The sequence below is a fragment of the Eptesicus fuscus genome, chromosome 4 (assembly GCF_027574615.1).
Source record: "Eptesicus fuscus isolate TK198812 chromosome 4, DD_ASM_mEF_20220401, whole genome shotgun sequence".
NCBI lineage: Eukaryota > Metazoa > Chordata > Mammalia > Chiroptera > Vespertilionidae > Eptesicus > Eptesicus fuscus.
Genome location: NC_072476.1, coordinates 105750526 through 105768050, shown reverse-complemented (window position 1 = coordinate 105768050; position 17525 = coordinate 105750526). Strand labels below are relative to the sequence as shown.

General features: G+C 42.1%; 1 protein-coding gene across 4 annotated transcripts in view; it reads right to left on the bottom strand.

Annotated features, from left to right (window-relative positions):
• Positions 1-17293, bottom strand: part of DAB2 (DAB adaptor protein 2) — a 45648-nt gene extending 28355 nt beyond the window's left edge. Inside the window, exons 1-2 of one of the 4 annotated variants that reach the window (XM_054715308.1) lie at positions 17163-17293; positions 11714-11740 (exon numbers count right to left, since the gene is read on the bottom strand). In XM_054715308.1, coding sequence (XP_054571283.1) covers positions 11714-11716 — 3 coding nt within the window. In that variant the 5' untranslated portion in view covers positions 11717-11740; positions 17163-17293. Of the gene's footprint in view, positions 1-11713; positions 11741-14864; positions 15430-16615; positions 16653-17162 lie in introns of those variants that run through there. The other 3 variants (XM_054715307.1, XM_054715309.1, XM_054715310.1) reach the window with 3 other exon arrangements.
• Positions 17294-17525: the final 232 nt, after the last annotated feature.

Here is a 17525-nt window from a genome sequence, read left to right as displayed (position 1 = left end):
CACATCAGGCCACTTTATAAGCAGGCAGGTAATCTTAAATTTGTCCTCTTCCAAAAGCCAGTGCAAGAATCACGGCTTGATATTTGGCTTGCTCTTTAATTCATCTGGCTTGTTCTTTAATTCATCAAATCCCAATGTGGCTTCCCTTTCAGGCAGAGCTCTACATTTATATATTTCTCCAGGCCATTGCTTGAGTGTTTCTGTACCTGTTTGCAACTCATGTTTCAGATGCATGCTGCATTTCAAAGAGTTTAAAGAAAGAAGAGTGCAGCTGCCTTGTAACATCAGCACAGAGTAGTCAAACTGAGGTGTATATAGTAATTGGCTATAGACACGGGAAATTATTTTTGTTACATTTCTGTATATATGACAAAAGCTGTGTAGACTCTACTCAAGATCAGCTCAAGTTATCTGATTCTAAAATATTGTCTCTGGATTCTAGGTAGCCTTTGCAGTAGAATATGCCCTTTGTGTTACTGTTCAATCTATCCTTAGATTTGGCATTAACCTTCCATGAGAAATTTGCCATTGGCTCACAGTTCCCCATCTGCCATGATCTATTCTAGTTGGGCAAGATATCCACTGCCAACAGGGCATTTAGGCTTCATCTCCAAGAAGAATGTTGGCCCTCCTACTAACTAACCCCATTAAGAATAATGGTTTTTTAAAGCATTGCTGTTTACTAGTATCTTGTGTGCTTGATATATATTCATTTTTAGAATGATTCTTCATGATTTAGCTCATTACCCTTAGAGAAGAGCAGGCTGCTCTCAAGACAAAAGAAAAAGGAGTCATTTAAAAACCCAAAGGGATATTCTACTTATTTGTTGAATTTCAGGTTTACAGAGAACCAGCAACCTGAAAATCAACCCTCTCCCCTCCTAATAACAGTGTTCTAGCATGCCAAAGGTTAGGAAGTTTCCAGAATATTATCTAAAAGGCCAGAGGAGTTATTCTAGAAGAAATAAGAATATAGGCACATTTACTTACTTCTTGGTTGCTGGACAAATTAGACAGATTAACAGATCAGAAATCCCTACACAATTTCAGGTGCTGGTATACAGGGAGAAAGGTAATTCTGCCAACTTGTTTTCTTGCTTCTTAAGGTGATGTATTCATACTACCTGAGTCTTAAACATTTAAGATCACAGGTTCCAAAAAATTCCTAAAATATCAAGCCTACCTGTTTTGAAATTGTGAATACAGTTGCACAAATATTCTTCAGTTGCTGCAGAGTGAGTATGGGATGGACAAAGTGGCAGAAATGTACATATCCTTGAGCTATGTGAATTCTCCAGTTTCATAATGCTCATCATTCTCTCATCTTTTGGGAAATAGTATTGGGCCAAGTAAGTACATGGGAATCAATAAATGCATTTTTAAACTGAGGGATGGAAAAATCCTCAACAGCTACACATTAACCCCTGGTAAATGAAGCAGATTTGGGATTTTAATTGCCGCACAATTGAAACAACTACCTTGAGAAATAAAGTATTCTGGTGTACTGAAATATCTGTGTACAGTTCATTCACTGCAGAGATAAATGAGCACAGGCAGTTCCAGTTACAATAAAAAAACCCTACCACTTAATATCATACTTTTGCTTATAAAGTGTGAGACAGACTTTGTTGCAGGAATTTTAACTATAAACCCAAGTTAATGTAATCAAAATTATACCTGTTGGAATCATGTAAGTCATAATTAATTGATCCTCCCTTCTACACACATCTAGACATCGACCTTAGAGACCATAAAGCAATCCAATCAGCAAGTTTGGAAGAATAATTTGGGGATCCTTGTATCTAGTAGAGTTTTCAGGGGAATATCACTCTTATGTGATCCTCAACATTAAAACGCTACTAATCTACAGAAGCTTTCAGGAAGTCAGTTTCCATACCCCCTTTAGCAAGTCATTTAAGGGACTTCTACAAATAAAGTTAAAATGGATGATGGTGTTTCAGAGAACTAAGGTCAGAGTTCTTAGGAAATGAAGGTACAGCTCACTTGTCTTTCTTGTTTTTATAATCAAAGACCAGGAGGAAAGACCTCAAGTACCACCTTAATCTGTACAGATGTCAACAAGTTTATTCTGGGATTTAAAGAGCAACTTCAAAGATTTGCTAACATATATATTCCACTGAACTGCTTTCTTAAGTCATCTCTTCTAACTTTAAAATCTTTCTAGGGCAGTGGGAGGGGAAAAGAAAATTTGTACCCATTGCATACAAATAGGATATCTAAGAAAATTGTCCTGATTATGTCATTAGACAACATTTTCAAAGGCTCATATCTTGAATATTTCATTTCCTCTCCACCCATTTGTATAAAAAATTAAATAAATGAGCTACAGAGATAGCAGTAACCAATGACTTTGAGGAGCTTAGAACAATGTTATTTTTCCCCTCAAACCCAACGTATTTTTTTTCAGTTTTAATCTAGATATTATTCTACAAGATAGAAAAAGTAATTAGTGTCTCACACTTATATTAACATGAAGTAATATTCCATACAATATGCTGTTTCTTATGAATGTTATGCTGCTAGCCTGATAGACAAGTCAGTTTGGATATTTTAAAAGGCAGTACATGCATTAATTAAACAAGTCATTAGTTCATATGGTGCCAAAGGAATTGTGCTTCCCAAAGGGATTAACTTATTTGGAATGATAAATTTACATACTAGCACTATCTAGTTTTTCTGGTTTTGTAGGCCATCAAGATGTGTACTGGATCTATATCTATGTCTTTTAAAATGTGTTATTCAAAAATCATCTCCAGCTGCAGACAGTTTTAGAGTGAATCCAAAGCTGGGTGATCCTCCACTCCTCCCATGTTAAATGAGTTTGATTTAAGGTAATCTCACTTATTGTATTGTCTAATAGTTGTGCTAAAAACCTCTGAATTATATTCTGTTTTTTTTTTTTTTAATTTCTCAGTGCTTTGGCTAGAAATTGTGTTCAGTATGTGTCCTTTGCATTAAGTTATTATTTATAAACCTGCCCCGCACTCAAAGTCACAGGTATTACTACTTAACGGTCAAGGTTTGGCTTTAGGGCAAGAGGTTGGTCAAAGATCTGCTTTACCATGGGGACACTTTCCAGAATAAGCAGGTGAATGAGGGTTTTCTTTTCCCAGGCCTGTTGAATGCATACCATCCCTAGAAGGTCTCATTACCTTTTTAAGATGAACAATCACGGGGATGTCACCTGGGTCTATTGTTCTAGAATGACATGAACAGGTAGAAATGGTTGTGCATGTATGCCACTTTGTTGGCATTCAACTGAGATCTCCTGGCCCACTATGAGATATTCACATTTACACTGAACGACAAAAAGGCTTCTGGTTAGACGACATGGGAACGTCAATATCAATGACTCACTGTAAAGGAAGTTTCCTTGGGTCATAAAAAATGTAATATTGAAGCAAGATACTAGCTTCCAAAGCAATCTTGTCTGTTCTCTGAACCATTAATGACCTGAGGCAAAATTCTGTTCCTGCTAATTAATTGACACATAAATACTAAAGGAAAACATGGGATGGATATAAGTGATTAGATAGGACTCCATTTGTAGTCTCTCCTGTGATCTCTACTATGGTCATTAAATAAAAGTAACTTGAGTTGGTCCTTGAAGCTTTAGACAGATCCACTCCACTGTGGCATCTGCTATTTTCTAGTCTTCTTATGTGGGCATTTTTAGCATCAGAGAATGCAATTCAATCATTTGTTTACTTAGCTGAACTCTATAGCCCTGTACAAGGACAAGTCTTCTTTGAAAGCCACTGTTAAATTCATAATCCAAACTTTATTAAAAAGACTCAATATGGCAAACAAGGAGGTTAAGATAAATCCTCAAAGTAATGATCAAGGCCTCCTACACTTCACAGAAGCCTTCAAGTGTAGCAACATTTGAAATTGAGAATGTGTCTATAGTTGTAATGTTTTATTAGCTAGCAATGTACTTCTTCACAAACTATAGAAGTGGATAATTAGTTACACCAAGGAAACTAGTGGGAGAAACACCACTAACAAGTTTTCTTAGTTCTTCTAACCTAATCAAAGTTTTACTTTTAGAGCTAATTATCAGAAGTGGGATGTGAATCAAGTATCTTTCTCAGGGTCATTCTCTCCAGTGTTGAGTTCCCTACCTTAAATGCCATTCTACACATGCACCTCCATATAAGAAATTCCCTTAAAGGAAAAACAAATGCCATCCCTTCTCACTCTAAAGAGTATGCAATTTATCTCACACTACCTAGCCAAAGTGACTACACAAATAGTAAGTCATTGGCTACCCTATACTTCGCTCTGAAGTCATGCTATTAGAAAACTTAAAATACCTTCAAGTATTGATAGCCTTTTTTTTGTTGTTGTTCAGAGCATTGGGGTTTGGTAATCAATCTGCTCAAAGCCATTACTTTAGAGATTGGAAACAAAATTTGCCCCTGAGTGCCAGTGATCAGCCTGACAGCAAGTTAGCTCACGTAATAAACCTATATCCCTACTACGCGCCAGGCACTCATCCAGAACAAAATAAAGATCTATTTCCTTAGAGGGTTTACACTTTAGCAGGAGAATCACATACATGGGTTATAATCTTTCAGAAGGTGGTAAATGCTCAAAAGATAGCAAAGTCAATTGGGAGGGCAGGGTTTGGGAATGGCTTAAACAGATTTCTTAGGAACACTGAAGGAATACTACATTTCTAAAAGTTAAATGCATTGAATATTCATGACAGACCAGGTGTGCTGCCAAGACTTTCTCAATGACCCAATGGGGAAGGTATTATCATCCCTACTTGACAGGAGTGGAAGCTCAAGAACAGTTCACCAGCCAATGAAAGCCACATAGGTCTAAGCTCTTAACTTCTCTGTGTTACAACAACACATGCCAAAGAAAGAATTAAGGTAGTTCTTCAGACAAGTGAAATGTGCATGACCCAGAAAATACATTTGGGAAGGAGTAACGGATAGCAATGCCTAAAGGATATTTATGTCAGATTGGCTAGGGTAAATATCAGGGTAAAAGGTTGAAGGGTGGGTCAAATGGGATTAGAGTGGTTTATAAAACTATATTTTGTCTAAATGGTACTGGGAAGACTTTGAGGTTTTGAGCAATGGTGTGGAGGTCGGGGAGGTGACAAATCCCAGTACAGAGCCATGGCATCAAAGAGTCAGATGGCTTTGTAGTAGGGTGGTTGCATCAATTTACCACTTAGAGTGATTCAACATTGCTGGTTTCTTTCATTTAAAAACTTGGCTACTCTTTTGGAAACAAAGCCTTTTAATGGAAAGGTTAAGATCTAAAAATCTCAAATGTCAGAGTCAAGGTTATCCCATCATGCCAAGCTATGATGCTCAGTGACCTTCAAACTTCAAATAAACAGTGTCCTAGAGGTGGCTCTAAAAATAGTTAAAGGCCACTACGTCTCATAACCGCCATTCTAAGGCCCATTCCATCCTAAAAACAGAATTTCCATTAGATCAGTTTGATAAAAACTTGATATAAGTGAACTGATATTTGAAATATGAGCACCTAAAGGAACATCTTTTGTAAAAGGCAGCTATTGACAAAAATAATCATGGCATTATAGCTCCTTGCTTGAAAAAAAAAAATATAGCATTTCCCCATTTTACAGATGTTTCCCTACATAACTATTGAAAGACCAGAAAGATCAGAACCAAGAAATGATGACTAAGAAGGATGGAAGCAGGGTCAGAGACAGATGTCTGCTTCTCACACAGTTAGAACAGTGACGTTAAAGTGACATGTGCCTTTATGTACTTTAAAAATCAAATTCCTTAGAGATATGTAACTTGTCAGCAATATTTAAATGGAGGTAAATCTATAGTCTAACTTGGGCTAAAGATAAACACATGAAGATGCTCTAGGTTCAGATACATGAAATTACATTCAAAGGCTAAGAGGGTCTCCACAGCAAACATATCTGAAAGCATACAGAATGCTGCCCACAGTAAGCTTTCTACTACCTTCTTAGACATCATTAATTGGTACTTACCTATCCAGAGTTGTTGAGAAAAGCTGTTGGTATATTAAAAAGTGAACAGTACATTTTGAATTAAATGAAAACTAGGATTTGGAAAACCTCTCTCTTTTTTTAAAACCCTCACCCAAGGAGATGTTTTTATTAATTATAGAGTGAGGAAGGGAGGGCGGAGGGGGGGTAGGAGACAGAGAGATAGAGATAGATAGAGATAGATAGATAGATAGATAGATAGATAGATAGATAGACGTCAAGCAAATCCCCAACCTAGGAGCCCTTACCAGAAATCGAACCCACAACCTGTTGATGTATGGGACAACTCCCCAACCAACTGAGCCACCCAGCCAGGGCTGGAAAAAGTCTTTTATGCTAGGATTTTGAAAGTTGATCAGGGCATGGTCTACTGCTGGTTTCTAGACTGGTGTTCTTGGAACCACTGGCGTCTGTGCAGACAGTAATGAGCTGTCAACCTAATTTAAGCATTTTAAGAAGCCTAATGGACATCACATCTTTATCTACAATACAGCTGCACATGCAAAATTTAAAAAACACATTTCTTTCACTTGGGCAGAGATTGTGTTAAGTCAAAATGATAGCCTTCATTATCCAGTGTTGAGCCAAAGATTTCATCTATTTTCTCAATTTTTATTAGCTCTTTAGTAAACAGTTTAGCGAATATTCTTAAATAGGAAAAACAGAAGGAGAATAAGGAGTTGTCCTTGGATGAAATATCAGGTTGAAAACTAGTCACCACTATTATTATTAGCCAAGTGATTATACCATCGGGACAGATGGACGTATGCGCTCTGATGGATACTCCACTGGTAGAAGTTAAACCAAGGACTTGAAAAGACCACACCATCTGGAGAATTTCAGTAACAGCTCGTCTGCTTTTCTCAGGCCCTGAGCAGATATAAACTAGAGGAACATATGGATATTACTCATTATAAATAAGCTTAAAGTTTTTTTTTTAAAGGATTCATAACTGTTTTACTTATACAACAGATGATAAGGCAAGCTCAAGTTTCCCATTCTGCTTACTCTATAATAAAAATGTACAAGTAAGGTTACAAATGAGTAGCATGAGTCATACATTCACCTGGCTACCTGGTTATTGTTTATTGAACACCTACTGTGTGCCAACCACTGTATTGTGCTGGATCTACAGTGACAAAATGGACATGGTCTTTGCTCTCAGGGGCTCATAGTACAGGCAGGGGAGAAGGAACAAGCAAGGAATAGTTACAACTAAGTGCTTTAGAGAAAATGGTTCTGATCAGGGTAGAACACTTCATTGCCATTAATAATGATTCATAAGAGCAAGATTAGTGCTTCATACTTCAAGGAATTTTATATAAATTACTTTCTTAATATCAACCACAGAAAGATGCAAATTTTGTCTTAAGGGCTTAATTAGCCTCCTCAACAGACAGTTTTAAAATTATGACATTTACTTGAAGCATTCCTTACAAGGGGGATATGCACATTTACTGTTTGGGAGTCTCCTATAACCATAATGTAATCTGGAGGAGTGTCTGTGTGCCGGAGCCAGTGGGAGGGAGGAATCTTATGGTACAGCAGGTCATGAAAGATACCCGTGATGCTCCCTGCAAAGTTACCTTAAAATCCGAAATTTTGAATTAACACTGTTTTCATAAACATCAGAAGAAACACCATGTTCATTTGGCATTCAATTTTCACACTGCAGGAGGGCAAGCAATTCAGAGATGACGCAAACCTTTATATTCTAGAACCAAATGTGTTCTTCGGCATTTTGATTTGTTGATACACTTATTTATGCATTCATTGGTTGATTCTTATATGTGCCCTGACTGGGGATTGAACCCAGAACCTTGGTGTATCGGGACACCACTCTAACCAACTGAGCTCCCCAGTCAGGGCTCCTTTGGCAGTTTGAATTGCCAGATTTTCTAAGAGTACAATCGTGTCACTTTCAGATCAAGCCAAACTCCTGAATCATAGATTGAAATGAAGCAATATTATGAAAGTGTACTGGCCACCCTCTCCCATGGCCTGTTGTGGCTTTGGTTATCTAAGGAGCACTAGCTAGTTGCAAAAGATTTAGCAAGGTAATGTCAGGTAACTCTTGGTTAATGTGACCTTTCAAGAGAGATAGGACTTTATTATCCCCCTCATCAGTAAGCCCTCAACCAGTGTTGGCTGTGGGAGGTATAAAGAGTCCAAAACAGGATATGGTTGCATCCAATGTTTCTATTACAAAGTTCTTGTATAGAAAACAGAACATTTGTGTCTCCATATACTACCCGAAAAATGAACTACAGAAGTTATTTTGCATATGGATATACCTACAAGATCCACAGCAGTACAGTCTGTAGCCTAGCTGGAAGCTAAGGTTCTATCTTAGATTGTTCACGCCTACTGAAACTGGCAAAAATTTGACCCTCTATTCTCCATAATTACCCTTTGTTTCCATACCTTCCCTTTCTCCTCATCATTTTTTCCTCCATTCTAGCATTCCTCCCCGACCTGCCTCATTGCCACCCCAAGTTCCTGCTTCCAAACAAGCGATACTATCTTGTCCCTCACAATTAGCCAACTCATATTACAGTGTTATTTTGATATTTCCTAGACACATGCATAAGTACATTTGGATATATTTAGAACACTTGAGGTAAAGAAAATATTTGTGGGGGGGGGGGGAATCTTTGTGGGATAAAGTCTTCCTTCTTCTCAAAAGGTTCAATGAGAATCAAGTGGTAAGAAACACTAACTGCACCTGAACTACATTGATGGCTGAATTATTGCAGTGATGTCCTATCAGACGTCCTGGCCTTCCTGACTCTCATTAACCAGGCACCATGTTCAATTCCAAGACTCACTGTCAACCAGAGATTCAAAGCCCTTCATAATTAGAATGCACAGTATAACAGTATATATATCCACTTGTTCCCTGGGGAAGCTAATTTCTTCCTCATAGGAGACACACACACACACACACACACACACACACACACACACACACACACCATGCTCTCTCATGTTGCCTTCCTATCCTGTAATAACAGTAATACTTACTGCCTTCACCTATTTGAATTCCTACCTGTCATTCAAAGTCCACTCAAGGTGTGCTGTTTTAGGGAAGTCTTCTCTGACTCTCACCAGCCCTACCATTTTCCTATAGTTACCATGATCTAGTGTTGCCCTCTGATTCATGTCCACGTCTTTTCCCCACTCAGTGAAGTTTTGAGGTCAGGGAATCATTTGTCCTACTTTTCCAAGCCCCACACAGTCTGGTAAAGAGCAGTGCACTTATAACAATAGGGGTAAAACCATATTTTCCATTTGATCCTTAATATTCAGTTAGGCAAAACTCTTCTCTACTTTGCTGACTTCTCACGAAATACAGGTTTTTCTTCAACTGTTAAGGATTCTCCACTCAAACTCATCCTGCCAATACAGTCAGGTGAATTGATCCGAGTCAGCATTTTGTCTTCCTGATTTAACAAGGAGAGCTACTGCTTAACAAATAAAAATCTAAGTTCTCGCCCGACATCCAAGGCTCAGTGCAATCCATGTCTCCTTCCTAAATGATACCACCTCTTATCTCTCTGTCACTCCTGGCCAAACTGGCTGTGAACACAGTCATTTGTAGCTCAGAGCCCAAGCTTCTAACCTCTAACCTATGTCACCTCCTCAAAGCCAGACTTCCAATTCTTCAGACACATATTTGCTTATGTGCTTCTCCTTAGACTGCATGACCTCCACTATTCCTTTAAAGGCCAAGTCCATTATCACACTGATATTTGCTTTTTCCTCTGGACCCTACTCTGTATCACTTAATTATAATACAACCATATGCTAGTTGAGTAGTTGTCATTTTCTCAAAATTTTTCATAGGCAGCAATTGTTGACCTCTATGTGTCCACCAGCAGGTGTTAGGTAAATGTTTTCATCCAACTGTCAATAACAACCCCTTTTAGTCATTGAGAACCTTAGGCCAACTGCATAAATCAGAAATCCCAAAGAACGAGTTATCAGGCAGTTGAGCAAGCATCTATGCATCAAGATGTCCTTCAGAAGACAGCTTGTACACTGAATAAAATACCATTTCAATCAAGCACATGTATGTTTCTGAAAAGACTCAGCTATAGTTGCCCCTTGGTTCAGGCAGAAATCAATATTAAATCTTATAATCAACCAGCTAAGGATGGAAGAGCCTGTTCTATCAGTTACAAATTTGTTTTCCACTTCAGAAATGGGGTTGCATTTAAGATGTTAACTTTTAGAGGCAAAGGTTAAAAACAAAACCCCAAACAAAAAATAATACCCCCTCTCCCCCAATACAGAGCTGAGACTTTTTTTTAAAGGACAGATATTTGAGCACTTACTATGTGTACCATTCTGACTTCTGGTCCTCTAATCTAGAGGTCAATTATACGTTTCCTGTCTCAACTAACATTGTGTCTCAAAGCCAAGCTGGTTCAGCATTCTTCATATGAGTACTCCAGACCTCAGAAATAGATTCAAACATATTTGGCTTATTTCTGCTGCACTAAATGGTAGCAAAAAGCATTTTAGCATCAGTACTACACATTACAGAAGATTATAACAGGTCTTGGTCTCCTAATAGGACACTTAAAATATGAAAAATAAACGAGGCCACGTGGGTGAAATGCTTAGAACAATGGGGGGCAGCTACATCCAATATGGACACATTTAGTGAAGTTACTCTTCACTTTCCAGTTATTTGGGTGTGGTTTAACTCTAGACCTCAGGAGGACTCAACTGCCCTGCCCACATGAGATTCAAGTGGTACCTTTAGAGCTAACATTTGGGTGCCTGTGCTGATTTATAAACCATTGCCACATTTTCCTGCTTGACCCTTACATGTAATAGTTTCAAGATATGTAGGAGAGACGGTCTTCTAATTTTCAGCTTGAACGTGGTCACGTCTAGATTTTAACCTGCCTAAAGCTCACAAACAACAAGAACAAGACCATGTGTTGACATCAGCTTAGCTATTATATACAGACTTGTAGTTCTAGAGCAGGTACATTTCTGAAGCAGCAGCACCTTATACTAATGGAAAAAATAAAACGCAGATGTTATATCTCTTGTCTTAAATGGCTAACCTGGGCTGTGAACACAATAACTTGTAGTTCAGAACCCAAGCTTTGAACCCCTAACCTATGAAGCCTTCTCAAAGCCAGACTTCCAATTCTCTACTTCTACATCATGTCCTTGTACTTTTCAGTCTAAGAGTATGATCTCTGCTAAGCATCAGTCTCTGATTAACATCAGTCATTCCTAGGACTATTTTGCAAGGTGAGTGAGGCAACTAAGGGTCAGAGACCTTGAGAAGCTTGCCCAAGGAGTGGCAGGCCTATGTTTTACATTCTTTGCTTCACAGGATGTAGACTCTCTTCTCAATCTCTACTCACTGGAAGTTCCTCCATTGCCAACCTAGTACATACTTTACATAATAGGGACTTAATAAATATCCAGGTAAACACCAAGATTCAAATCATACACATTCATGCTTGAATTCCAGCTCTACCACTTAAAGATACTACCTTGGGCAAGCTGATATCTACTAATCTTACTACAGTTAAAAATTGGAGATATCTTTTCTATCTTAAGTTATTTAAAGTGAAAGTCAAATGGGAGAATGGAACATTACTTCATAAACCATAAAACTCTATAAAAACTAAGTACAGTATATTCATTTACCATTATGGAGAGGCCTTCATCTGCATTCTGAGCATGGCATGAAAAACAAAATAAAAAATTTTATAGGTTAGAGAAAACCATCTGGTTCAAGGGTAATGGTCTACTTTACTAGAATCTTTTTTTAAAGAAGTAACTGGGGCAGTCTCCTAATAAATGGAGATTAATTATGCTCTTTAAAAACCCCAGAGAAGGGGAAAAGATTTGAAAAGGAGGTGATCATATAAAACTAAGGAGTACATCAATTTCCCTAGGTTCAAGAAAGCAATAGTTGAGATAGCAGGAAAAACTCTCAAGGTCTGTGCTTTTGCATCTTTCTGCTCCCAAGATTCAGTTAAACCGAGCTCTATTTAAATGTTTTGCTTTATTATGTCCATGACTGTAGGAATTCAGATACTTCATTATACTTTCCATTAAACAACAGAATTATAAAGCAACTGAATTATGAAAGTTACTCTATCATCATGTGTTGCTCTTGTTGAAATACAGCTGGATGGACCCTAGTGCTAGAGTTTGGTTCAGTGGTTCTGGGATGGGAACCAAGAAATTGCATTTTTAACAAGTTCCCAAGTGATGCTGATGTAGCTGGTCTGGGGACCACACTCTGAGAGCCACTGCCTTCCCTGAGTTCTCTGGAGCTGTGAAATACACACCACGCCTGCCAAGTGTCCAAAGTGGAAGACTGAATTAATTTGATTGTTAAATGAGAACTTACGGCAGCAGTTCATCTGCCACATAAAGATCTAAGTCTATTTCATTGTAATACTTTACATCACATTGCTAGGGAGAAATAGGATAGGTTTTTAGCCAGAGAAAACCTCACCCAAACTTCTTCCAAGTTGTACAGGGTTTCAAACCTAGATTTTCCAGGACTCTTACCTATACTCCCTGCTCCCTTTACTCTGTGGTTACTTAAAAACATCTACGGAACAACCCTCATGCATTCTGCCTCCTGGCAACTTCCCTGCAGCTGAACACAATGGCCTTCCCCATTCACCGAGAATTCTTACCAGTGTATGGCAGTTAAAGGCTACTTGCCCTGAGTTATACGTTATGGGAGAGAAAAATTGCCAGATTGCTTCTATATTGAGGCAATAGCTTTTATGTTCCTTAAGTTTCATAAGTCTTAATGCTTTGCTATCTTCATGATGTAACAAACCGTTAAGAGTTAGTCAATTAAGTAGTAGAGTTCAAATAAGTTTAAAAGATGAGGAAAGGGATGAGGTGGGCAGAGAGAAGATTATACCTCACTTAATAAAAAAAAAAAAAATAACTTCCATTTTTAGACCAGGAAGTTGTTCAGATTTTGTTCCGATTTTGCTTACCCTAGGCAGTGGTCGGCAAACTCATTAGTCCACAGAGCCAAATATCAACAGGACAACGATTGAAATTCCTTTTGAGAGCCAATTTTTTTAAACTTAAACTTCTTCTAACGCCACTTCTTCAAAATAGACTCGCCCAGGCCGTGGTATTTTTGTGGAAGAGCCACACTCAAGGGGCCAAAGAGCCGCATGTGGCTCGCGAGCCACAGTTTGCCGACCATGGCCCTAGAGTGTCAGGCTTCCTTCCAAGGTATGAGAAGGATTTGGGAAGGGGAATAACCATGGCAACCTGCCCAACTCTGTGGGCAGTGATCGTATAGGGCCGCCTGCCTCGGAAGATATTTTATTTCTAGCCTAGTCACTCAGTTTAGCACGGATGGTCCCTCCCTTCCCACTTCCTTTTGCTATAATGCTGACTTCAGGGGGAAGGGCTGCCCGCTCTCACCGGGAGCCTGAGTGGGGTGAGACCAGAGGGGGTCAGCTTGACCAAACTCCACTGCAGGCTTCCAGGTAGAGAACAGAGAGTAACTCCCTGTCTGTTCTAGCGTGAGCACAGCCAACATGCTGGCTTTGTTAACAGTAAGTGCTTGAATGATTCACATCCTGCAGGTAGACAAGCGGTGTCCAATTATGACAAAGATTCTCCATTCTGTCTTCAGTTCTCACAAAGATAACACAAGTCAGTTGTTCAAGGGGCAAAAACAGAAGAAAACATACATTCCTAAGTCAGATAGAATAAAATATTTTAAGCATGTTAGATAAAGTCTGCCCAACAAACCTAGGGGTAGGTACGATTATTTCCTCCAGATAAGAAAGCTGAAGTACAGAGAGGTGGTGCAATTTACCCAAGGGCAGGTAAGCAGCAGTGGTGTGACTGGGATTTGAACCAAGACCTTGGGAGGCAATGGGATTCCATAACCCACACTCCCAACGGCTCCCCGATCGAGCTAGGCGGGAGGCAGAAACTGGCCTGGGCTAGCCTTTTGTGCACACTCAGCACCGTTTGTATCCCTCATCAGAATTAGCATGTTTTTTGAAGAGGAGGAGACTTGATGCCCTGCCTCCCTTTTGATTCACACAATCAATCGAGTCAGGAACTGTTCCCATGAGTTACGTTTCCCTGATGCCATTTCATCTGAATGGGATTTGGGCCTATTCTGACCAAGTCAGTGGCTGCAACGTCAGAACTGCACAGCAGTACCAGGGAGAACTTTAAATGACCACATCCTGCCCCTCAGGTGTTTCGTGTCGCCAGTCTAGTTCTCATTCTGGTTCTGTTTGTGGGGTAGAAACCTGATGTGTTAGGTCAGTTACTGAAACCTCCCCAGCCAGTCCGCTTTCAGACCTTTTTCCTGGGGGAGGAATGTTCTGAGGGCCACAAGGGCAACTAACACCCCAAGAGGTAAGCCTGCAGCAGCCTTCTCAAGTAGTTCGGCATCTTAGCTTTGTCTTTAAGAAAAGTGTTAATTATTTTTTAAAATATATTCTTATTGGTTTCAGAGAGGAGGGGAGAGGGAGAGATAGAAACATCAATGATGAGAGAGAAGCACTGATTGGCTGCCTCCCGCATGGCCCCTACTTGGAACTGAGCCCACAACCCGATATGTGCCCTTAACCGGAATCGAACCTGGGACCCTTCAGTCTGCAGGCTGATGCTCTATCCACTGAGCCAAACCAGGTAGGGCAAGAGCATTAATTAAACCCTCAAGTCAGGAGACACCGAGGAAGAGAAACTCATGAAGCCTTCAAAACTATTCCAGATGAAAACTATTGGTGGTAGCGGGCTTAGGCTTAGAGCACCTGAGGGTAGAATTAGAAATGAGCAGCTGTACCATGCTTGCTGGGCCTCCAAGAGCCCATGACTCCACAAAGCCTCCTGCCGGCCAGGAGCCACTCGGCAAGTCCTGCTCTCTTCCTCTTCAAGTAACTGAGGCCCGGCCAAGCAGGCCAATACATCTCACCCCCAGCCAGCTGACCAGCAGCTTCCAGAGGCCCCTGCCCCACGTTCAGTCCAACAAGTGTCTTGGAAAGCAATTCCCTTCAACCCAAACGAAGTGACTGAAATCCATTCAACCTTTCGAGCAAGGCAACGGATGAGCTTAATGCATAAGAATTTGGACTTTGAGTCGAATCTAAAACTATAAAACGTCTTGAGTGGAAATGCAGACCCTGGATTGTCTTCCACTAAGTAGGCAAGGCTTTTAGCAAGGGCTGCGGCTGCCTTGGCTCCTTCTGGCCTCAGGTGAAGACCAACTGCGTCTAAGATCACGAGAACGGCAACGACGCGTGCGTCGCGGTTCAAAGTTGGAAGACGTTCTGGGCCATCTGCCGGTTCTGGTCACTCATTAAAATGTGGGAGGGGCTAGGTCAAGAAGAACTGGTTTCTGGGGAAGTCATCTAAGAAGGGACAGGGATGGCGGAGGGAAGGAAAGGGGGAAGTTAAGTTATTCAACTACAACAGGAAAATAACCCAACCTGCTTTAGGAGAAAACGGACGAGGAATTTAGAAGAAGACATCTGTCCCAGAACCAAACATTGGGAAACACCACTAGGTCTCCCTTTTGGTTCCTGGACCGTCCACCGTGCGCACTGTGTTGTGTTGTGCGGATTGTTGACTGCCACACGCCCAGCACTTCACCCAAAAGGTCCTTCCCCGAAGATTAAGGAGACCTCAATGCCAAATACTCCGGAATTCTCAAGACAATAAACTTTCCTACAGTGTCATTGGGGCTTATCTGCCTTGAGGGAGGGGGAGACGGAGCCTGGGGTGGGTGGGCACCAGGCCCAGAGAAGAGCCCCTAATCAAGGTCTGGCCGCTGGGGTAAGAGACGGCGCATGGAGCTGTCACAGAGCGAGGAGACAAGCCCTTTGGCGGCTGCAAGGCTCTCCCATCCCAGGTAGATCCTCCCTCCCCAACAGGGAGTAGATGCTCCTGTGTGGGGAGCCGAGTTCTAGCCTGTCAGGGAGGTCAATTATAAATCCCATCAAAGCCATTCCAAGAGCCTTATCAGATGTCTCGAAGGCATTTGTGTAACTTTCTTTCCTCAGCCATTCCTTCTGTTTGTGTTAACTTCTGTCTTCTTACTTCTCCCCCACTCCCCTGCTTGGCCTGATTAGGGCCAGAAATTTTTTCATTAAGTCACTTTATAGTGCAATAACAACATTTACTATTCATGAAGTCGCCCCTCCATAATTTTTAAGTCTTTCCATGTGTCTGGAAGCTGATTTCTGCTCCGCTCATTTTACAGAGCGCCTCTCTTCCTTCCAAACACAAACTAAAGAGAAAGAGGAAAAGGTGGGGAGGGGGGGGGGGGGGGCTGGGGTGGAGATACCATCCAGATTCTTTAAGTGTTTTTAATCCAGTTAAATTCCCCTTTGGACTCCCAACAGCTCCCTGCTGACACCGACCGGGGACCTGAATTCCAGGCTCAGAATTAAGTCAAGAAGAAAGGATGGCAGACACAAATAACAGAGTCAGCTCTATGCTAGGAAACCGCTATGCTGACTGGGGCTCCAAGACTTTAACCCATTCATCCCCCCCCGCCCCCCCCCCGCCGCCGCCCCCCTTTTCTAGAATTCTTACTTCATCTTTCCAGCCGGCGTGCAGCAAGCAGGCAAACACCCTTTCCCCGCTCTGGGCTTTGTGGCTTTAAAACAAGTCTGTTCAGTTTCTTGGGCAGAGACTGGCTTCACGCGGGTGTAAGACAAAGTTCACATTTCAATGCCGCAAGTTGTCAGTCGCCAGGTAAAGGCTTCCCTGGGCACAGACCCGGCCCCAGCCTTGGTCACAGGGCAGAACCCCGCAGCCTCGGGGGCGGTCAGCGGCCACCCAGCGTCCCAGCGGGGCTGCCCGCAGAGCCCCGCACAAGCCCAGACACACACACACACACAAAAGGCAGGCGCTGGGGAGATGTCACCCGCCGGCCGTCGGGAGCGCGGCCCGAAGGTGGACGCCTTCCACGGAGGCATTCCTGGGGTGTCGGGCCGCGCAGCCGCCGCTCCCCCAAGCCCCCGGCTCAGCCCCGAGATGCCCCGCCGCCCCGCGTCGGCACCCCACGGCGGACAGGCAGAGGGAGGGAAGGAGGTCGCAAACATGGAGCCCCGGGGAAGGAGGGTGGAGAGCTACTCACAGGCTGGCTAGCGCGTCTGCGGAGCGAGCATGACCGGCCCGCGCGAGCCTCCCGGCAGCCGCGCCGCGCACCGGCGGCCGCGCTTAAATAGCCGCGGAGCCTCCCGCCGCTCCCGGCGCGAGATGGTTGTAATCAGATGCTGGCAGCCCGGGCTCCCGAGGAATGCGCCGGGATGTTTTTGCTGCCTGGGCTCGGCAACTCCCCCTCAACGTGTCTGCTGAGTCTTCCAAACTTAACTGTTTATTAACTCGAGCGCCAGCCGCGCCGACGGCCCGGCGCGCCGGGCTCGGGGCCGCCAGCGGGGGGCGATCGCGGGGAGCCGAGCGCGGCGCGGGGCCGAGCGGGGCGCCCGTCCCAGCCGCC